This window comes from Equus przewalskii, chromosome 31 (assembly GCF_037783145.1).
Source record: "Equus przewalskii isolate Varuska chromosome 31, EquPr2, whole genome shotgun sequence".
Classification (NCBI taxonomy): Eukaryota; Metazoa; Chordata; class Mammalia; order Perissodactyla; family Equidae; genus Equus; species Equus przewalskii.
The window spans coordinates 16,092,619-16,113,761 of record NC_091861.1 but is presented as its reverse complement, the minus strand read 5'-3'; the positions used below and the strand labels follow the sequence as shown (position 1 = coordinate 16,113,761).

At 37.5% G+C, this 21,143-nt stretch overlaps 1 protein-coding gene across 1 annotated transcript in view; it reads right to left on the bottom strand.

Moving 5' to 3' along the window:
- Positions 1–21,143, bottom strand: part of USH2A (usherin) — a 746,622-nt gene that overhangs the window by 500,806 nt on the left and 224,673 nt on the right. Inside the window, exons 19-20 of the mRNA XM_070602521.1 lie at positions 19,655–19,824; positions 13,548–13,692 (exon numbers count right to left, since the gene is read on the bottom strand). Of these exons, the coding sequence (XP_070458622.1) occupies positions 13,548–13,692; positions 19,655–19,824 (315 nt within the window). The remainder of the gene's footprint in view (positions 1–13,547; positions 13,693–19,654; positions 19,825–21,143) is intronic.

Below are 21,143 nucleotides of genomic sequence, written 5' to 3'. Positions count from 1 at the left end.
AGATCTATACCCTCTAATATGGTAGCCACCAGCCACATGTGACTATTGAGAACTTGAAATGTGGCTAGTGAGACTGAGGAATGGAATTTTAAATTTTGTTTAATTTTAACTAATTTTATTTTAAATTTAAATAGCCAAATATATCTCTACCATATTGGAGAGCAAAGATTTAGAGAATCACAAATTACGCATATTTGATGTGTTGAGAATAAGATTTCCATTTTAAATAAATATTTAGAGAATCATGACTAAACCTCCCGTACTCTTAAATTGAAGAGTTGCATTCTTATTTAAAAGCAGCCTCTTCCTCAAGGTCTCATTTGGTTGACATCTGATCTGCTTTTACTTTATTCCGACCACCCAGCTGGACCGGGATAATGATGAAGCTTCGTACCACGATAGTATTCAGAAGGCTTTTTCCATTGATAGCGTGATCCAAAATCACTTTTTCATCAGGAATATAAATTTAGAGTCAAGCAAAACAAAAGGCATTCCAGCAACTCGGTAGAGATTTTTTGTTCTTGTTTTGTTTTACTATCCCCTAAAAGTGAGAGGACATGCTTTTTTAAATTTGGCAAAATGATTATAATCAATAAGGGCACTCTTGCATTGAGAATCTACTAAAATGAATGTTGATTATTTAAACTCTAACAAGCAGCAGAGCACTTCTCCTCGGTTCACAAGGGTCTTATTCCACCAACCAGTTAGACTATTCTTGGCAAGTCAATTCCAGAGAATGAGGTGAAATGGAGTATATTTTTTTTTAACTCTTGCCTACAAACAATGAAATAACCTTCCAGTTGGGATGTTGTAGTTTTCCTTGGAGGGGTCAACCCAGCGTGTTTGAAAGGGTGAGCACCCTACTGAGTCATTCCCTTTCAGAGTTCCTCTAAGACCAGAGGGGAATTTTCAATCAATTAAACTAGGCTGGCCACACACACGCATCCACACAGACACATACGTAGAATGATGAGAAGAAAAACAGATGCCCCTGGACTATTAAACACGTGCACGCAAACACAGAATTGTTGAGAGATGGGAGAATAAAAGATTATATGTCAGATTATCAAAATGAATGAATTATAGGTATAAGTTTCTTAACCATAAGACAGTAAATTAAGAGACAACATAGAATAGTGCAAAGGACTCTGCAGAATTGTAGAAATTATATTTCACTTTTTAATTGCCATTTCTACATGAGTTTAGGAAAATCACTTAAAACTTATATTTACCTCATTTTTCCCGTCTACAACATGAAGATAAATTTTCAGTGGAACATTTTGACAATAACTGCTTTTAGAAACAATATGTGTAATTGGTTATGTTTTAAAAAACAAATTTCTGTACAAATACGATGCACTATTACTAGCCAATAACACATCTTTCAAATTACTTATTATAAAAGGGTACAATTCATCCACATGCAACATCCATCTGTATTTACATAGAAAATCCTTTTAGAAATGTAAAGTATAAAGTAGATCTTTAAATATCCATCGTTTCAAAGAATAAGAACACACAAAGTCTGTTTCCACTTGGAATAAAATTACAAAGTTCTTCTATTTTCTGCAACAGCACTGTAATCCAATTTCTGGTCCAGCTCTTCTATTTATAAGTATTCTTTTCTAAAATGCTCTGATAATATATATTCATCTTTATGCAGCATTTCTTACTTTATAATCTGATTAATAGCATATCGTAATGCATAAATTTACACTTGCAAAATTTATGTAGTGTGGAGTTTGAGCATCGCAGGAAAAGAAAAGAAGCTCCTGCAGATAGGTCTTTAAAATGGAATCTCTTTTTTGTTTTCAAGGAAGAGTTTGTTGTCTGTGAAGACTGCATGGCTGTGTCGATACGTTAAGACATCACCAACTGTCTATTATGAAGACAGGAATTCTGGAATGATAGCCTTTCCATATTTCAGGGGTGTGTAGGGGGCAGGCTAACGTAAGACCTCTTCATGCACCTTGTCTCAGGGATGCAAAACTGTCACAGGAAATACTAAGCCAAAACATGTGGGAAAGGACACTAAGACCAGGACTCAAACAAAAAATCCAGGTCATGAAGCCGCATTTCCCAGTTGGCAACAGCCCTACGGAGACTGCTGTCCAACCAGTGTCCAGAAGAGGACACTGAGATCACTCAAAGTTGCCTTGTTGACTATCTACTCTCTGACTGGGGAAAAAAGAACAAAATCTATGTTTCCATTTCCTTCCTTGTTTATAGTCTCCTTCAAGAAAGATGTGTAGGGGAACTGATCTGGAAAGGAGAAAACTCGGGTTCTAGACTGACTCTTGAGGTCCCTGGTTATGGAACACTGGCTAATCCACCATTTGGTCTCTCAGTTCTTCAGTACCTCATTTGTTGAAGAGCATCACAGACCCGATTATGTCTAGGATCTCTTCTAGTTTCAAAATTCTACGATAGAATATTTTCAAACAGTTAGTAAACTTCTCAGTTAGTAAACTGTGAAGGGGTATCGGACATTTGGATCCCCTTAGCTCTCCAGGAAGCCAGCTAGCTTATCAGCTTGTTTCTTTACCCCAGTATGGCATATAAATATTATGAGTTTTCAATGTGTTCTACGATACAATGAAAGGCCAGAAAGCATTGCTTTTAGAGAATTTAAAGGGCATCACCTCCTTGGGGAATGAACACTCCCTTAACCAGATGTCATTCAGGTGATCAATAACCGGCACATCACAAGCATCCTGCATGTGAAGAGACAAGAGGACCCACGATTTTGGAACTGCACATCCAGCAGTAATGATAACAGCACGCACCATTCTCTAGAGTCCACCATGAATAAAAGGTAGGTGCTTGGACTGTAATTACGGCATCCTTGCTAGCCAAACTTGAAGCTTTTATGGGGCTTATGCAATTAACTACTTAAATGCATCGTAACACTTGCTTCTCAGACAGCAAAGTATTGATTTTTTAATCATTTTCAAGTCTCTTCTAGCACAAATAAATGTACTACAGTTACGGTTAATGCACTGTGTACATGCACTAAATGCTGGTGCGACACAATGTATTATTTTGTGATATATGGAATTGAAGTCTGGCTTCTCAGAAAGTAGCATCATGGATCCAACATCAGTGTGGAAACTGCCATTGTCCTTGATACTCCAAATTCTCTTAACGTCAAAAAGCTAGAGCCCTTTTTAAATAGGATACTTAGGCTTAAAAACAAGGAAAGGGGCCTGAGTATAAATCTTTTATATATGGCAGTGTAGGAGAAAATTAAAAATAGTCTAGTTGAGGCCGGTCTGGTGGCAAAGTGGTTAAGTTCACATGTTCTGCCTCCGTGGCCGGCGGTTCCCGGGTTTGGATACAGGTTGCAGACATAGCACCGCTCATCAGGCCATGCTGTGGTGGCATCCCACATATAAAATAGAGGAAGATTGGCACAGATGTTAGCTCAGGGCCAATCTTCCTCAAGCAAAAAGAGGAAGATTGGTGACAGACTTTAGCTCAGGGCCAATCTTCCTCACCAAAGGAAAAAAAAAATTAGTCTAACAAAGAAAATACAGTTTATATTTTCCTAAAGGTGTTACTGTGGGACCTATGGCAACTTTATTCAGATGAATTTTTGTCTATTTAATTTCTATCCTTGTACTTATTTTGGGCACACCTATCAAAATATTTTGCCTACTGTAGTCTCTCTGATTCAGTCCATTTTTACATATCTTGTGTTGTTTTAATGACTTACTATAGTTAATACATTATAAAGTCAAAACAGTGTTTTAAAAAGTGTGAATTCCCATGCCAATAAGGCCGATAGAAGCCCCACTAAAGTCACAAATCTAAATGCAGACCTGGCGACAGAGGTCATTACATATTTTATCAACAAGGCTTTTCCTTGGGCGCATCCACACATTCAAAATTAAAGTTGGTGAGTAAAAAGCAGTTAATTTTGTTTTGTTAGAAATAATATCATTTTAGTTTTAGCATCTAAGACAGATGCCAGCGTTTCACTGTGAACAGATGGTAATGCCATCTAATAGTGCATCTCTGTATTAGTAAGGTCTGTTGTGTATACAAACAGTAATAAACAGTAGGTAAGGATCAAAATAAATTTTAATTGTTGACATTAAATTCTGGCAGCCACAGCTCTAAGGCTGCAATATTCCTTTTTCAAGTCTGTCAGATTTACTAAGGCTGCAAAAGCTTTGCTGGAAGCTGCCAGATCTTAGTTTGAATAAAAAAGATTTTTGCACGCTACCATTTACTGGGCTGCACCAGGATACCTGTTTCCATAAACTGCCATGATTCTTCAAGAATGACATGGAATTGGTACTACCATCTATGTGATGGTCTGCCAGGATTTCTTTTAGAATGTTCCAGAAGGACTGAACATTTAACTAAGAGATTAGTATAAAATGTTGCATCTGATTGTTACATTAGGTATGATCATAGCCACTTCTCTGACCTGCTAAGTAAAGGTCTCCCATTCAAAGCCTTTTATTCTATTTGCATTCCCGAACTTCTCTGAAAGTGACATCATTCCTTATTTTGTTTCTCCCCACTCTGAAGGATTTCCCTGACAATATCAGCTATGCTCAGCCACGCTCTTCTATGAGGCTTTGCTGTGGATCAAGTGTGCCAACAGCACCAATTTGGTTCTCATAACGCCTCCAGCGATCTGGTAGTACAAGTAGTCGTCGCTATTTATTTTGGGAAGCTGCCATGTTAAAAAAAAAATCATAAAAAACACCCAGTTTGGCATTCAGGTGACTGTTCAATAACAAACATGCTTTGCAATCATATTTCTTTAAAAAATGGATGTATTTTTTTTTAATCATGAAAAATATATTGCTTCCACCATATGGGACAACCAGCGACTCACCGACCGATTTAAGATGCAGCATATTGTGCTGACCATATGTTACAGTGCTGTTGAATGGCTGAGTGATTCATGCCCGTCACATTCTAGTATATCAATTAAAGCTCCTTGAAGTCTGCATGATTTGTGTCTCTGTTATTAAACCCTGCTAATTCATCCCACTTACACATCTGTTATAAATCTCTAGGAGTGCTGTATGATTCATGGCAATCTGTGAGCATGCTACAGCAAATTCTTCTCCTTGTAATTAACAGTAAATTGTTTTACTGCCATGCAATGAATTTTTCAGTTATATTGCAAATGAACTCCTAAATGTGCGGTTCTTTCCTAAGAACTGACTTATATCATTAGGCAATTAAAAAGTATTGCTTTGAACCAAAAGCTTTTAATCAAGAGAAATACAACTTAAACATTGCTGAAGAGCCACGGAAATTTGACATGTTGGTTAAAAGCGTGAAATAATTTCTGTTGTTGAAAGAGCAAAGCAAACAAACCAAAAAACCCCTTCAGCGTATTCAGGATTTCACTGATGCTGAGACCCAAGAAGGGTTGGCTGAAAATACTTGGGGAGACAAGTTTGCACAGATAATGTTTATCTTCGAAGTCGCTTATGTCATCTGTCATTAGAAAATGTCTCAGATTGCTTTACACTTCTCTAATTGTAGAACAGGGCCTTTATTCCTGAAATAAATAATTGGATAATTAGCTAAGTTGAATCATCAGAGGATTCCAGTGCTCTTCAAGTGTTCTTGTCAAAGGTGAAGCAAATTCATTTCAGCTCGCCTCTGCAGCTCTTCGAAGAAGCTTTGATTTTTTTCCCCCCACTTTCTTGGCAGCAGCCTCAGATTCATGAGTCCATACGTCAAGTCGGGAGTTTAACAACAAATGGAATTAAATTCAAAGAAGGGAAACTAATTGAAGGACAGCAACAAAAGTGTTTGTAATGTGCTTTTTAATATGGCATGCCACATTTGCATGATAATTTTTCCTTTTTAGCGTGGAGCAGAAAGTGACTAGCTTAATGAGGGATTATTCAAGACAGGAACGAACAAAATGCATTCATAACTAAGAACAAAGATTGTATTATGAAGCAAAAACAGGCAACCTCAGAGAAGTAACTGGATGATTGGTTTATGCATTATGAATAAAAAGATAGAAAAATATTTATATTAGTATTCACTAATGACTATATATACAAGATTGTTATAATTAAAATTATAAATTAACATATTAAGAATGCTTGTTTAATCACTCTGGGTCCTATCCACAGTGAAAAGACTTATGTACCTGCATGCAAAACAATGTGTGTTTTCAACTCAGCAGCAAACGGCCTATACATTTTACTTTGGACACAGAAAAATACCTTAATGCACCACTAATTACTTGCTTAATGCGAGATGGGCACTTCTAAGCTGGTAGTGTAGAGGTCAACTTATGACAGGCAAAGGAAATAGCCCATTGTTCCTAAAGGAATGGATCTCAAAAAGGAATTTCGCTTAAGAATGGTTTAAATTGTACTTAATTGGCAAAGGGTGGAAATGCACAAATTTCCTCGATTAAAAAGGTAATCTTGAGGAAAAGTATAATGAGAAGTCTAAGAGGCCCGAGTGCATCAGCTCATTACATACACCCAGAAGCAATACCAAAGCCACCCATGATGCTGCTTCAAGATTTTACTATGGAGAGATGTAGCTGCTTCCGAGAGAATACCTCCCTGAAATCATTGTCATGGGCCTCGAAACTAAAGAGTGACAGGGCCTGGCCCCATGGCTCAGTGGTTAAAGTTCCATGTGCTCCACTTTGGCGGCTCAGGTTCATGGGTTCAGATCCCAGATGTGTACCTACTCCACTCACCAGCCACGCTGTGGAGGTGTCCCACATACAAAACAGTAGAGGACGATTGGCACAGATGTTTGCTCAGGGCTAACTTCCTCAAGCAAAGAAAGAGGAGCATTGACAGTGGATGTCAGCTCAGGGCAAATCTTCCTCAGCAAAAACAAACAAACAAAACTAAAGAGTGACAATGCAACATATATTCTGGATGAAACACACCAATTCTAATCATGTCTCTAATCGAAAAATATTTAAAACAAAAGAGAGCAAATTATAATTCTCAAGCTTTTTAATGAAACTGATCTTTATTAGTATCTTTTTGATTTCTGTGGCTGAGATTTAAGAAGGAAACGTTTTCGTGATTCTGTACTTCAAAAAGGTTGAACACTACTTCTAAATTTCAGTGCTCTTTTTCAAAGTTTTTGAATGGTCGCTGGCTTGTTTAATCTCCGATAATGAACTCATACAAACTACATTTAGATTTAAGAGTTAAATTTCTCAGAAATCCATTAGAATTTGTTGTAGTAACATATACTCTCCAAATCGCAATTTTATTACTAGAAGAAATAGCAGGAAGAATCATAAAGCTGCAGATCAACTTATATTCCTTTCTTATGCCAAACCTGTTGACCATTCAAAAGAACCAACCTAGTCATTGTTTATCTCTGCAACTTAATATCTGTGAGTTATATCTAAATGTTTAATCTTAAAATTTTTTTTTAAAAAAAACTTATTCATCTACTGAAAATAAAAGCAGCAAGCAGAATATTGGATCTATAATTGCTGGGCTTTTCTTTGCATTCCAATAAAAACAAATATGTCCATTCTCAGTGATCTGAACGCCCCTGAAAAAGCTGTATTTTAAAATAAATCAAACAGCAAGTAAAAATGATTTTCCCACACTTTTGTCCTATAAGTGACTTTATTCTCTACTTGGCAGATGAAGAATCAGAGAGTTCTGACAAAATATATTACGGGGATTAAGAAATAAACATTTGCCCAGAAGAACACTAAAATAACTTTTCCTTCAGAAAGGAAAGGATTTCAAATGAGAACAAAAGTTAATGTTTTTTTGAATGGAAATTGGGTAGAAGGAAATTTTTGGCAAAGAACAAAGAACCACACATTTTAAATTTACCATTACATCGTCTCCTGCAACTGCTCAGTTCTTTACATTCCAGCTTCTGTTCCAACCATGCTGGTTAGACTGTTCCCAGAGTCTCATCCTTGACCCCACCTTGCTTGTAGTTCACATTTCTCTTGCTTTCCCTACAGCGTATGATGCTACAGACAAGATTCTCCTTCTAGAATTCTCTCTTCCCTTGACTTTTCTGATACTGCTCTCTCTAGGTTCTTTTCCTAACTCTGATAATTTCTCTCCTCCTTTCCCGTTTCTCCCTGAATGTAAGTATTCACTGAGATGTGGATTTTATTTTGCGTTTTTTCTGCCTTCACTAATTCACTATCATCCATAGTTTTAACTCACATCTATAAGCAGACGATTACAAAATCAGCATTATTCTTTTTTTTTCCCAAAGATTTTATTTTTCCTTTTTCTCCCAAAGTCCCCCAGTACATAGTTGTGTATTTTTAGTTGTGGGTCCTTCTAGTTGTGGCACGTGGGATGCCTCCTCAGCATGGCCTGATGAGCGGTGCCATGTCCACGCCCAGGATTCGAACTGGCGAATCCCTGGGCCACCGAAGCAGAGCGCATGAACTTAACCACTCAGCCACGGGGCCGGTCCCAAAATCTGGTCATTCTTAAGCTCCACGTTTGCATTTTTTGCTGCTGGCTGGTTATAATTGTCATGGATGTGCTTCTATCAAATGATCAAACTTAAACTCATGGGTTTATTTCTCCCATATGCCCTTTCTTCATCTTTCCCATTATATTTCATGGCATCACCATGGTCTACAATATTTACTGTCATCTTCAATTCTTGCCTCTTCTTAACCTGTCGATTTCTCTTCCTTGATCCCACTCTATTCCCTTCTTTCAATCTTTGCTTCTATTTATCTGATTTACTCCCTCATTACCTCTTAGAAAAGTCTACCAGACTCTATTTACACACTGTCTCCTCATCTATTCTATACTCTACTGCCAGAGAAATCTTCATAAACCCCAGCTTTCAGCACATTAGTCACTAGAACAAGACCAGTACTAAAGCAATGACTAGCACGGAATATGTTCAGTAAATACCTGCAAAGATCTTTACCAATCCTTTACAGTCCATCTTGAATACCATTTAATCTGAGATAATTGCCCAATCTCCCAAATCAAAGTTATCTATTGCATATTTTAGTTCCCATAGCTTTCCTTTATCCTTTCTCACATGTCCCCATGATGTTAATCCCACTCATTATATGTCAATGTCTTAATGCAGACACCATTAAGGTATCTTTGAAAGGATTATCTTTGAATCCCCCACATGGTTTAAATAGTAAGTCCTTAAGAGATGCTTAAAGAATTGAGCCTTCACAATAAAATACAGTAATGATATGGTTACGGCTCATTATTAACTCCATATTGCAAACACCAAATTTGAAATTTGTAGTTTTTGAGCAAAACTTGAAAATGCATATCATAATTCTGAATGACATACTCCTCACAGAACTGAAAAATCATGCTTTTAGATTTTAGCCTTCCTCCAGTTTATTTTTGCATTATAATCCTTAGTTTTAGGGCTCTCTGTTGTTACAAGTATGTTATAAAGATGTTATGGAACCACAGTTGTAAAATAAACTTCATGATTTTGATAACGTTAGAAATTCTATAACATTTACATTGTGACTGATAAAAGTATCACATAAAAATTATGAAAATAATCATGATAAAAATAATTTATATTGAAGATTTACTCTTTGCTTGGTACTGCTTTAAATAATTAATATATGCTAACGTTTATTAAACCTCATAAGAACCCTATAAAATAGATTCTTCTTTTTTTCTTTTTTTAAAGATTGGCGCCTGAGCTAACATCTGTTGCCAATCTTCTTCTTTTTCTTCTTCTTCTTCTCCCCAAAGCCCCCCAGTACCTAGTTGTATATTCTAGTTGTAGGTCCTACTGGTTGTGCTATGTGGGATGCTGCTTCAGCATGGCCTGATGAGCCGTGCTAGGTCCGAGCCCAGGATCTGAACTGGCGAACCCTGGGCCACCAAAGCAGAGCACATGAACTTAACCACTCAGCCACAGGGCCGGCCTCTGTTATTCTTATTTATAAATTGGAAAATGAAGGCACAAAAGTAACATAATTTACTGAAGGTCACCCAGCAAGTAGGTGGCAGAGGCCAAATTTAGGCCCTGGCCTTCTGGCTTATCATTTTTTCCCTAAATATATGAATAAGTTTTCATTTTTAAAAGTCAATTAATTTGCACATCTCATGGCTTTCAGAGAATATAAGTTGTTTCCAAATTCTATTTTTCAAGGATAAAGAGTCAGAGAGAGAATTCAGAAGACTAGTTTTAACCCATTACTCTTCCAGTGGCCAGGAGTGGCTTAAGTCTTTTCACCAGTGACTAAAATGAGAGCTGCACAGAACACTCAGGTGCATTGTCTTCCACGCCACAGAAACTTCTTGCTGCAACCCAGGAGGATGACGTTAGCACAGATGTTATCACTGGCACGTTGAGCAGTGAGGATTCTGTTTTATAGACATTTTCCTGCTTTTCTCTTCCCATCACCAGGATCCTTCTATCTTTGGGGACAGGCATGTCTTCCTTTAGTTTGTTTGCGTCTATGAAAAGATAGACTAGATCTCATCTGGAGGAGAGTGTCTGTAGGAACAATGCTAGAAACTATGTATGCGAGGTGCAGGTGGAGGTGCTGTGGTATGCAGCCTGAAGGAGAGAAGAGTTGGTTGGGGGTATTTTTACTGAAAATGGGATTGGAAGTGACGTCATGAGGAAGATGAATCAGACTGAGGACGGCCCCCAAGGGAGTAGGTGAGACTGTCGACTGGAAGCCAAAGGGAGATATTTTGGATCAACATAAGCAGTCACCTTTTAAAAGAGGTCTCTATGCACAATATGGATTTCCCCAAGAGGTAGTATTTCCCCTGCCACTAAAGATATCAAACACAGGGGCCGGCACAGTGGCATAGCGGTTAAGTTCATATGGTCTGCTTCAGTGGCCCAGGGTTTGCAGGTTCAGATCCCAGGCGTGGACCTAGCTCTGCTCATTAAGCCATGCTGTGGTGGCATCCCACATAAAATAGAGGAAGACTGGCATAGATGTTAGCTCAGCGACAATCTTCCTCAAGCAAAAAGAGGAAGATGGGCAACAGATATTAACTCAGAGCCAATCTTCCTCACACACATGCAAAAATAAAATAAATAAATACAAATATCAAACCTTGGTTTGACAAACACTTGGGAGGAATGTTACTGAGAACATATTATCATTGGTTAGAGAGTCACCCTAGATGACTTGTAAGTGTTTTATAACCCTGTGAAGCCATGATTTTAGTTCTGCTCAGCCTCATGGCTGGGAGTCCTCTATCCTCTACTATACTTCAGGCCAATCTTTAGCTTGTGCTGTTTCTGTTTTCACTTTCTCTAGCCTGAAAGGCTGAGTCCTTTTTTAATTTTTGTTCTCTAGTCCCAAATTGTGTCATTTTTCCCAAAGGAGACAGGGAGCCTTTCTCTGTTATACATATTCAGAAACCCTCTAATAACAGAGTATACAAAAATAAATAGACAGTCTTATAGGAGAATGATATTTTGTACAATCTAGGTACTTCATAAATGTATGCATATATATGAAATATATAGAGATTAAATATAGAAAAATACAGAGTTCAGTCATAGAGCTAATAAAACAGTTTCTTAGAATTTGGGAATCATTCTCATTGTTGGAAAATTTTAAGAAACAATACTACTTGATGAGATAATTTGAGCCAAACAAAACTATAGAATTGGACTAAACTAAAACAAAACAAAACTATAGAATTGGACCTGAAGACAGTTAAGATAAGATCTAGGGAAAATTTTTATAGCTAAATATATTCATACGATATCCATCGTTCATCTAGGAGTCCCTTAACCTTAAGGAAATTTCCTTAAAGCACACCAAAAAACTAAATCTTATTGGATCGCAGACAGAAAAACTGATTTGAAAATATACTAAAAGCAGGGGCCAGCCCAATGGTGCAGCAGTTAAGTTCGTGCCGTCTGCTTTGGCGGCCCGGGGTTTGCCAGTTCTAATCCCAGGTGCACACCTACACACCGCTTGTCAAGCCATGCTGTGGCAGGCGTCACACACGAAATAGAGGAAGATGGGCATGAGTGTTAGCTCAGGGCCAATCTTCCTCAGCAAAAAGAGGAAGATTGGCAGTGGATGTTAGCTCAGGGCTAATCTTCCTCAAAAATATATATATATGTACTAAAAGCAGAGTAATTGAGTTATATAGGTGTTAGTGATGCATGTAATCAAGTTTGTATGAACCTATTTTGTTCTAAGTGAAGCAAGAAAAATTGATGTAAACCATCTCCTACTACAACCATACTTGATAAGTCTTCTACCTAAATTTTATAAACTTAAGAGCTTCTTATTAATAATAAATGAATTAATAATTACCCCACTGCCAGGAAATGCAAATCAAAACTAGAAAGAGATATCACCTCACAGAATGGCTGTAATTAAGAAGACAAGAAATAACAAGTGTTGGACAGGATGTGGAGAGAAGGGAGCCCTCACACACTGCTGGTGGGAATGCAAACTGGTACAGCCACTATGGAAAACAGGATGCAGAAACCGGACAGTATGGAAAACATTAGACATAGAAATACCATATGACCTGGCTATTCCACTACTGGATATTTATACAAATTATAAGAAATCAACAATCAAAGAGATTTATGCACCCCTGTGTTCATCGCAGCATTATTCATAATACCCAAGATGTGGAAGCAACCCAAGTGCCCGTCAATGGAAGAATGGATAAAGAAGATGTGGTTATACACAGACACACACAGACACACACAGACACACACACACACACACACACACACACACACAGTGGAATACTACTCAGCCATAAAAAATGACAAAATTATGCCATTTGTGACAACATGGATAGATCTTGAGGGTATTATGCTAAACGAAATAAGTCAGACAGAGAAAGACAAATACCACATGATTTCACTCATATGTGGAAGATACACAATAAAACACACAAAGAAAGAGAACAGATTAGTGGTTCCAGAGGAGAATGGGGTGGGGCCAAGGTGAAAGGGATGAACGGGCACAAGTGTATGGCGATGAATAAAAACTGGATTGTTGGTCTAAATACAATGCAGTCTCCAGAGAAACTGAAATATAGTAATGTACACCTGAGATTTACACAATGTTGTAAGCCCATATGACCTCAATAAAATAATTTTTTTAAAAATTATGTTACTGCCTGTCCAATAAAAGCAAAATATAACACCAGGACAACCCATTAATTCCTAGGTGCCAGCATTTAGCCCCATAGGACAGGAGTGGGTGGGCCCAACCCTCCAAAAAAAGAGTTAACAGTGAGGGTAGAACTATCCTGAGTCCTCCTAGGAAGCTTCCTGAACACTTCTCAGAATTGTCAGGACACTGCTAGGACCTCAGGTGGCGGCCACGCCCTGGTGTCACTCTGCATCTAATTATATTTCTTATTATGACATAGCTGCAATTCAGGGCTTCTAGGCGCCTCTTAAACTTGTTTAGTTTTTTCTTTAAAAATGTCAAGGTAGGCAGTCATCAGGGTTCGTGAGGGAGCAGGAGAAAGCAGAAAAGACAAAGATCAAATCCAAACTAGAGAAGGCAGTGAGCTTGGTAGATGTTTGTTTATAAATACACCGTATATTTTTCATGGCCATTAAAACTGGCTTACCTGCTGCTAATGTCCGTCCTGCTCCCGGAGCACTGGTGACACAACCAATTGAATTGCAGAGAGAAATAGTAAAGTTGTAAATCCTGTAAGGTTTTAGTCCTTTTACAACATAATACAGTTCTTGGGATTTTGCAGTGTCCAACACCTTCAAGGCAAACAACAAAAACCACGAAAGTCAGATAACAGATAATCAGCGTGAGAAACGTAATCTTGGCAGTCAAAGTTCCATGAATTCAGACAGAGAGAATTCCTGCCAGCCACTACTAGGAAAAGGGATTTTTTTTTTTTTTGAAGAGTCTCAACAAGCTAGGATTTAATTGATAATTGTACAATCACACTGTTTTATGAGGTAATAATCTCGTTCCTGAGTGGATAAATGAGGAAACCAAGTTATTGCCTCATAAAGCAGCATGATAGTATGGTTATTGTCACCAATGGTAGAGATAAAGGATGGTGACATTGTCATTGTTATCATGAAAAAGTCCAAATAAAACCATGGGGCTTGGCCAAAACTAACCCAGGGCAGTAATCCCCACACGCTATTTCATGGAGCTGGTACAGAAAGATGTCACTATGTTCAATCACCCCCATCATTTTCTTTAAAGAAAAAAAAGCCACAGAAGAAAAAGAAAAAAAAAACAAAGTAACACATTACTGAGCATCCACATGAGGTCAATTTTCAATTATCTTTCTTATACAAATAAGCATATGCAGATTAGATCAAACAGTTACATTTTTGGAAATATTTATTGTCTTTATCACACAATTTCAGATGCAAATAGCAGATTTGAACAAAGGAGACAAAGGAACTCCATAGTTCCTAAAAAAATAATTAAACAATCAACACTGAGAGTGGGTCTCGTCATTATAACCAGAATTGATCAAAAGCTACCAAGTAAATTGACTCAGTCTGTAGATACAAAGATTGCTGGAAATTATATTCAGAAAAAAAAAGTCATTAAAACAGAGACTATGACACCAAGTGTGAGTTCAAAACTTCTTTTCTGGTGGATATTGATACACATTCAAATCAAATAATCTTCCATAAATATACAGATAATTCTAAAGGTTAGTAACATTTGCAGTAATTTTCTAGATATTTTCTCTTTAGGAGTACAATAAAATTCAATTGGAATACTTGCTCGGGTATTGACTTAAAAATTTCCTAACCTAAGTGAGTAGTTCTAGAAAGCAGTGTGACTGGAATATAAATTATATTGTTTACATAACATTTTTCAGAAATCAAGGTGATTTCAAAGATTCCAAAAATCTAAGAATAATTTAAAACTTTGGTACCATTTCCTTGCAATTATATTTAGAAATCACAAAAACATCAAACACTAATTTATTAATCCTCATCTCTCTAATTCTAAAATGGTTATTGAGGTACTGAGGATAGAAACTTTTCTGTGTAATGTGATTTAAAACTTTCTAAGAAAAAGAAAACTTTGAAACGAGTAAAACTTACTGAATATTGCTATAAAATTCATACCATTTAGAACAAATCTAGTGGCATTTAATGGAGATTTTTAGAAAATAAATTTGTTTTTAGGATAAAATACATTGAGGCATTTTCTATTTAATTTAGGAAGTTGACTCATTTTTTAAACGAATTACTCTTTGTAGCAAGAACACCTATGAAATATAGCAAGAAATAGAAAACGTAGGCTAATACTAGTTTTGATGGGCTTTTATATTTCTCTACTTACGGTTGTTATAAATTGCATGATTTTAAAAAGACATATATCCTAGAGCTTGGGACACATAAAATTATCACCCAGGTAGACTTTGTCTTTTCCGTGTATATATAGTCATTTTACAGGTCTTAACAGATTTATCTAATTGCAAGTTTTCTTTGGGCTAAATCTTTAAAGGGGTGGGAAGAACTTTGTAGAAGCTCGAAATCCTACACTGATATTATTACCACTTCTGTATATTTCTTCTGCCACATCCTTAGGCAAAGATTTCATGACAGGTATTTTACAGTAGGGCCTTCCCCAGAAATTTTGGCTACTTATTTACCAAGATTATAACAAGACACACTCAGGTCAGTGTGAATATAGATTTAACTACTGAGAAAGTGAAAATTTTGACTTTGCCATTCTTGACTTCACTTTCTTGAAAATATGATTAGGTAGATAGATATTTGTGGGGGAGAGAAAGTGCAAGGAAGAATAAAGTGACAGATCTATATCCTTATTCCAATTCAGCCTTCAGAAAAGGACTTTTAAACAAGAAAAAAAGATTTATATACACAATATTTGTCAATAAAGAAAAGATTTATTTTCCTGCCCCATTGATTGACAGTTACTTTATGAAGTATAAAGTAGTCCTATCTCAATAATAATCACTAACAATATCTAATATTTGTCAAGCTCTTTAAACTCCACAAAAACCATGTAGGTAAGCAGAAATTGTTTTCCCATTTTGCAGACGAGTAAAACCTGGAGCACAGAGATGAGCGATATAGCCATTAATCGGCAGAAGTGGGATACAAGCAAACAAGTTGACTTCTAAGGCTGTATTTTGACAAACTATGGGGTTTTCTTTCTTATTTTTGTGTCTTGGAACAGAATACTATAGTACAGTAATAGTTGTTTTGAAATGATGTTTTGCAAGAAGAAAAATAGTTTACAAAGCCAAAGAGTAGCGAAAACAACAACAAAACAAAAGATCAAGGATAAATATGGCATAAAATTAAAGAACAAACACAGCAGTTACAACTGTAAGTTTACCTTAAATCCTATAATATACTGGATTTGTAGACTAAATTGTTTAACTTAAAAGACATGTATTATGCTAGCTGTGTTTTAGTCACTTGAGAAAGTTGCAAATCAGTTATTACTTATGCCCAGACTAATGGAAACATGTAACAAGGTATCATCAATTACTTATTGGCTCTTTTTCTTCTTCTGGTTTTGAGTCATATATATGCTCTGTTCACTGAAGGCTCAGAAATATTAGGAAACCCATTAGTAAGGGCTTGAACAGTGTCTCCCAAAAATTCTTGTCCACCCAGAACCTTGGAAAGTGATTTTGTTTGGAAATAGGGTCTTTGCAGATGTAATTAGTTAAATCGTCCTGAATTTAAGGTGGGACTTAAATCCAATGTGATATCTTCATAGAAGAAATGAGAAGGATACACAGACACAGAGGAGACAGAGATACAGAGAAGAAGCCCATGTGAAGACAGGCAGAGATTAGACTGATGCTGCCACAAACCAAGGAATGTCAGAAGCCACCAGAAGCTGGAAGAGGCAAGGAAGGATTCTCCTCTGGAGCCTTTGGAGGGAAAATGGCCCTGCCAACAGTTCAATTTTAGACTTCCGGCCTCCAGAACTACAACAGAATAAATTTCTGTTGTTTTAAGTCACTCAGTTTGCGGTAATTTGCTCCCGCAGCCCCAGGAAACTAATACAATGGGGTACAAAGGTCTGGCCTCTTGACTTAATTTGGGAAAACCTTAAAGGGTTGTGCCAGCTCCAGAACCACCCAGGATCACCTCAGATCCTTTCATCATTGCATCACAAGTCAGCTTCTTATTCTGCTCAATCCTTCATCTCTTACTACTTTACATGTGATGTTTCTGGGAGCACCCCTGCATAGACCTCCTGTATTCCATCTTCTATCACAGAATCTGTGTTCTGGGGCACCTGACCTAAGGGAGTGGGAGTGGGAGTGGTCCCAAGAAAGAGAGTCTAAAATGATGTTTTGGAGCTGGATCACCAACCAGTTGGCTGGCAACGAGAACCTCATCACAGGTAGTGGGTGGAGTACTGATCGCTCCTGCCATGCTCTAGTAGCACTATTCATAAATTTCACTAATGGTGAACTGGGGTGAATTACTAGTGGAAGGAAGTCCACAGATTTGGTGGAACTGGTAATTATATAGACTACTTTGGGGAAAGTAGAAAATTTAAGCACCTTGGAATAAAATGGCTCTTGTTGGATGCTATCCATGTATTGAAGAAAGACAAAGAAAACGTGAAGGCCATCCATTTAAGGCAAACTGTGAAATTTAAGGCAATCATCAATTTAAGGCAAATTATAAAAACCTCCTTGGCATTATTGGTTCTCTATATTAGTAATATCTTATTAAATGAATCAGATAAGCAAGAAATGGCAGGTATGTAGAGGTGTTGGTAAGAATTACATGCTCCAAAGAGTGGGAGATCAACTTTTTGAAGATTAAGGGGTCTGCCACATCGGTGAATTTCTTAGGGGTCCTGTAGCCTGAGATGTACTAGGACATCCCACCCAAAGTAAGGTCAAATTATTCCATCTTGCGTTTACCACCACAAAGAAGGAAACAGAACCTTCTTATGTTCTGAAGAGAGCATATTTCACATTTGGGAATACTATTCTGACTGAGTTACTGGATAACATGGAATGTGGCCAACTTTGAATGCACCCCAGAGTGGGAAAGGATTCTTCAGTATGTCAAGGCTGTGTTGCAAGCAGACCAGCAACTTGGGACATAAAGCCTACTATAGTACTAGAGGTAATTATAGTGGGAAAGATGCTGTGAGACACTTATGGTAAGCTCCCAATAAGAGAATCACAAGGTACACTTGTAAGTTCTGGAGCAAGGGTCTATTACACAACGGCAATTAAACACCATTTTCTAGACAGCTGCTGGCATGCTATTGGGCCTCGGTAAAAGCAAAGCATCTGACTATGGAACATCACACGACCATGCAGCCAGAGCTACTCCTCATGGGCTGGTTTCTGTGAGACATACCAAGTCTTAAGGTCAGGTAGGCCCGACAAAAATGCATCATAAAATGGAAGCGGATATCTGGGAATGGGCATAAGCAGAGCCAGAAATCTTAACAGGCTGTGAAAGCAAGTAGTCCAGACTCCCATGTCATCCACCATTCTTATACTGGTGGCTCAATCTCAACTCACACCTATCACTCCTCGGAGGTCCCTCAAGAGCTGAGAAAGTAGAAAAATGAGATTTGGTTCATAGATGGCTTGTCTTAGTGTGTGGCTGCAAGTCCAAAATGGGTGATGGCTGCTCTATAGCCCCATTCAGAGATGGTCCTAAAGACCAGAAGTAAGAGGAAATCCTCTCAATGGGAAGAACTTCAGGCAGCACACCTGGTCGTCCATTTTGCGTGGAAAGGGAAGAGTCCCAGGGTAGATGACACCCAGACTATATAGCAGTGGCTTGCTTGTATTGGCCATGGGCATGAAAGAAGAAAGAGTGGGCAATCAGGAACCAGGAAGTCTGTGGAAGAAGAACGTGGATAGGCCCATGGGAGAGGCATCAAATATGAAGATTTTTTTATGTCATGTTAATGCCCAACCACAGAGCATCTTCCTCAGAAGAGGTGCTGAACAGCGAAGTACGCAGAATGATTTGTCCAGTTGACATCAGCTACTCGCTCTCATTGGCCACCCTCATGCTGGTAAAATGGGCTAATGGAGAACATTGGCCACACCATAAACTGGAGGGAGAACAAGAGCCTCCCATTCTCCAAGACTGAGTGAGACTATGCACACTGCATTTTCTTAGTTACGCTACGATTATTACTCTCATTCCTGCTGGCTGGAGTATGAATTACTAGAAGGCAATATGTCACTAAAACCCCCAAACCTTGAACACGTTAACAACCTTTGCTGCAAGGTGTGATAAATTCCACTCCTCAGATTTTTTCCTTAGGAAATAAAAATATGCAAAGTGTACATATAAGATGCTCTTATCAATGTGATTTATATTTATATTTCCAAAAGAATTAATACCATATAAATATCAACTGATTGTGAATTTGTTAAATACATTATCGTATGTCCAAATAACATGAGAGTACACAGCTACGTAAAGTCAGTTTCTTGCAAGATATTTAAGGATACATGTTAAGTAGAAAAAGCAGATTTTATTACACAAAATTATACAATTTTGTTTTGATATATGCTTATATTAAAAAATAAGTGATATAAATATATAGAGTCTTGTACACATAATAGCATATTAAGAAACAGATGCCCCATTTAAGGAGTGTGTAAGGGAAGATTCTGTCACAGAATTTTGCAAACTCAGAAAAAGTCAAAATGAAGATAGAATTCAATTCTGAAAGGACAGTAGTTGAAAATAACAATACCTGTGAAAAGATTGCCGGAATAGGTTGTTGAGATGATTGTTCGGAAATCATATTGACGTTATACCCCACAACTTTTCCTCTTGCATCATCATCTGCTGGCTTCTCCCAAGATACATTGAGAGAGTATGGTGAGAGCGAGAAGACTGAAGGAGGGGTCATGAATACAGGCGCTATCAATGACAATGACAACAGCAAAACAATGAATGCTGTGCTCACAGGTTTTCAAACTGGATTCACTAGTTACTCTACTTTGTGAAAGACCCTGTTCCTTACACACTCTTCTGGTTTTTAAAAACAGAAGAATATACTAGTGTCTATAAAAACAATTCACTTCCTTTATGTTATCTGCAAGGATGTTCTCCATTTTCGTATTACCAGCAAAGATATTTTCCATTTACAAAGTAAAAACCATACAGGAATTTGCTTATCATAAAGATAAATAGCAGATACTTAGGTAGGAAACTATAGGTCTCACGAAGTATTTGAAAGGAGAAGTCTTGGAAACCGAATACACCTCAGTCTACAAAGTTTAGAACAAATCATAGGGACGTATTGGATTTCCTAGGTAGAGAAGTATTTCCTTGAGCCAACCTGATATAGCTGGGAGAATATTACTCTTCAGAAAGAAGTCAATCTAAAATGTTCTAAATAACCCCAAAGAAATGTTTAAAGTTTTCAATGGAGTTTGATTGAAATGTTCAGGGTACATACACATACATTCTCCCCCTGCCAACCTTGAGATCTTAATATGGATTTTAAATGTGCTAACCAAAGGTGTATTATCAAAGGACCACATCGCACTTTCATTAGCCAGTGACCCATAAGATGATGAGAGTCCAGCACTGCAGTTTCACCCATTATTTTTCATTTCTGACCTTGACTTTCCCCTTCCAGAACGCCATGGCTCATCACTTGTGCTATCATGGCACTATTATTTGTCCAAGATGGCTGGTAGTCATTAAGAGATGCTCAAGCACAATGCACATTTTATTCATGAAATGATTCCCTTGGACATCAACCTAAAACTACCCTTATCCTCCAACAGTCCTAACCGATCCACTTTAAATCAGGACTTCAGTCTCTTTGGACGTTCACAGACTCAAAGCATAACAAAAGTGCATTTTTTTGTTAAAGGCTCATGACATTTGAAGTGTTTTTAATGTAAAGCATAAGGTGAAGGATTAAAAATGTCTCAATTGCCTTAGCGAAGATATCTTAAGAAAATGAAAAATTTTCACCCTCGTTCCTCACCGTATTGCCCATTGCTTATAAGCACATTTGTGAATTACAGATTTTGATATCCAAGGTTTTGTCATTAGGTACAATCTAATACCTAAACTTTTTTTTTGGAAAGAGAAATAAAAACAAAATCAGATTTGTGAAATTGGTAACATCTCTTTCGTCGAACATAAATTGTGCTGAACTTGGAGCAAGATAGGACATATGCCAACCCACTTCAGGACTGGAAACCAATTGCCAATTTTCGCAA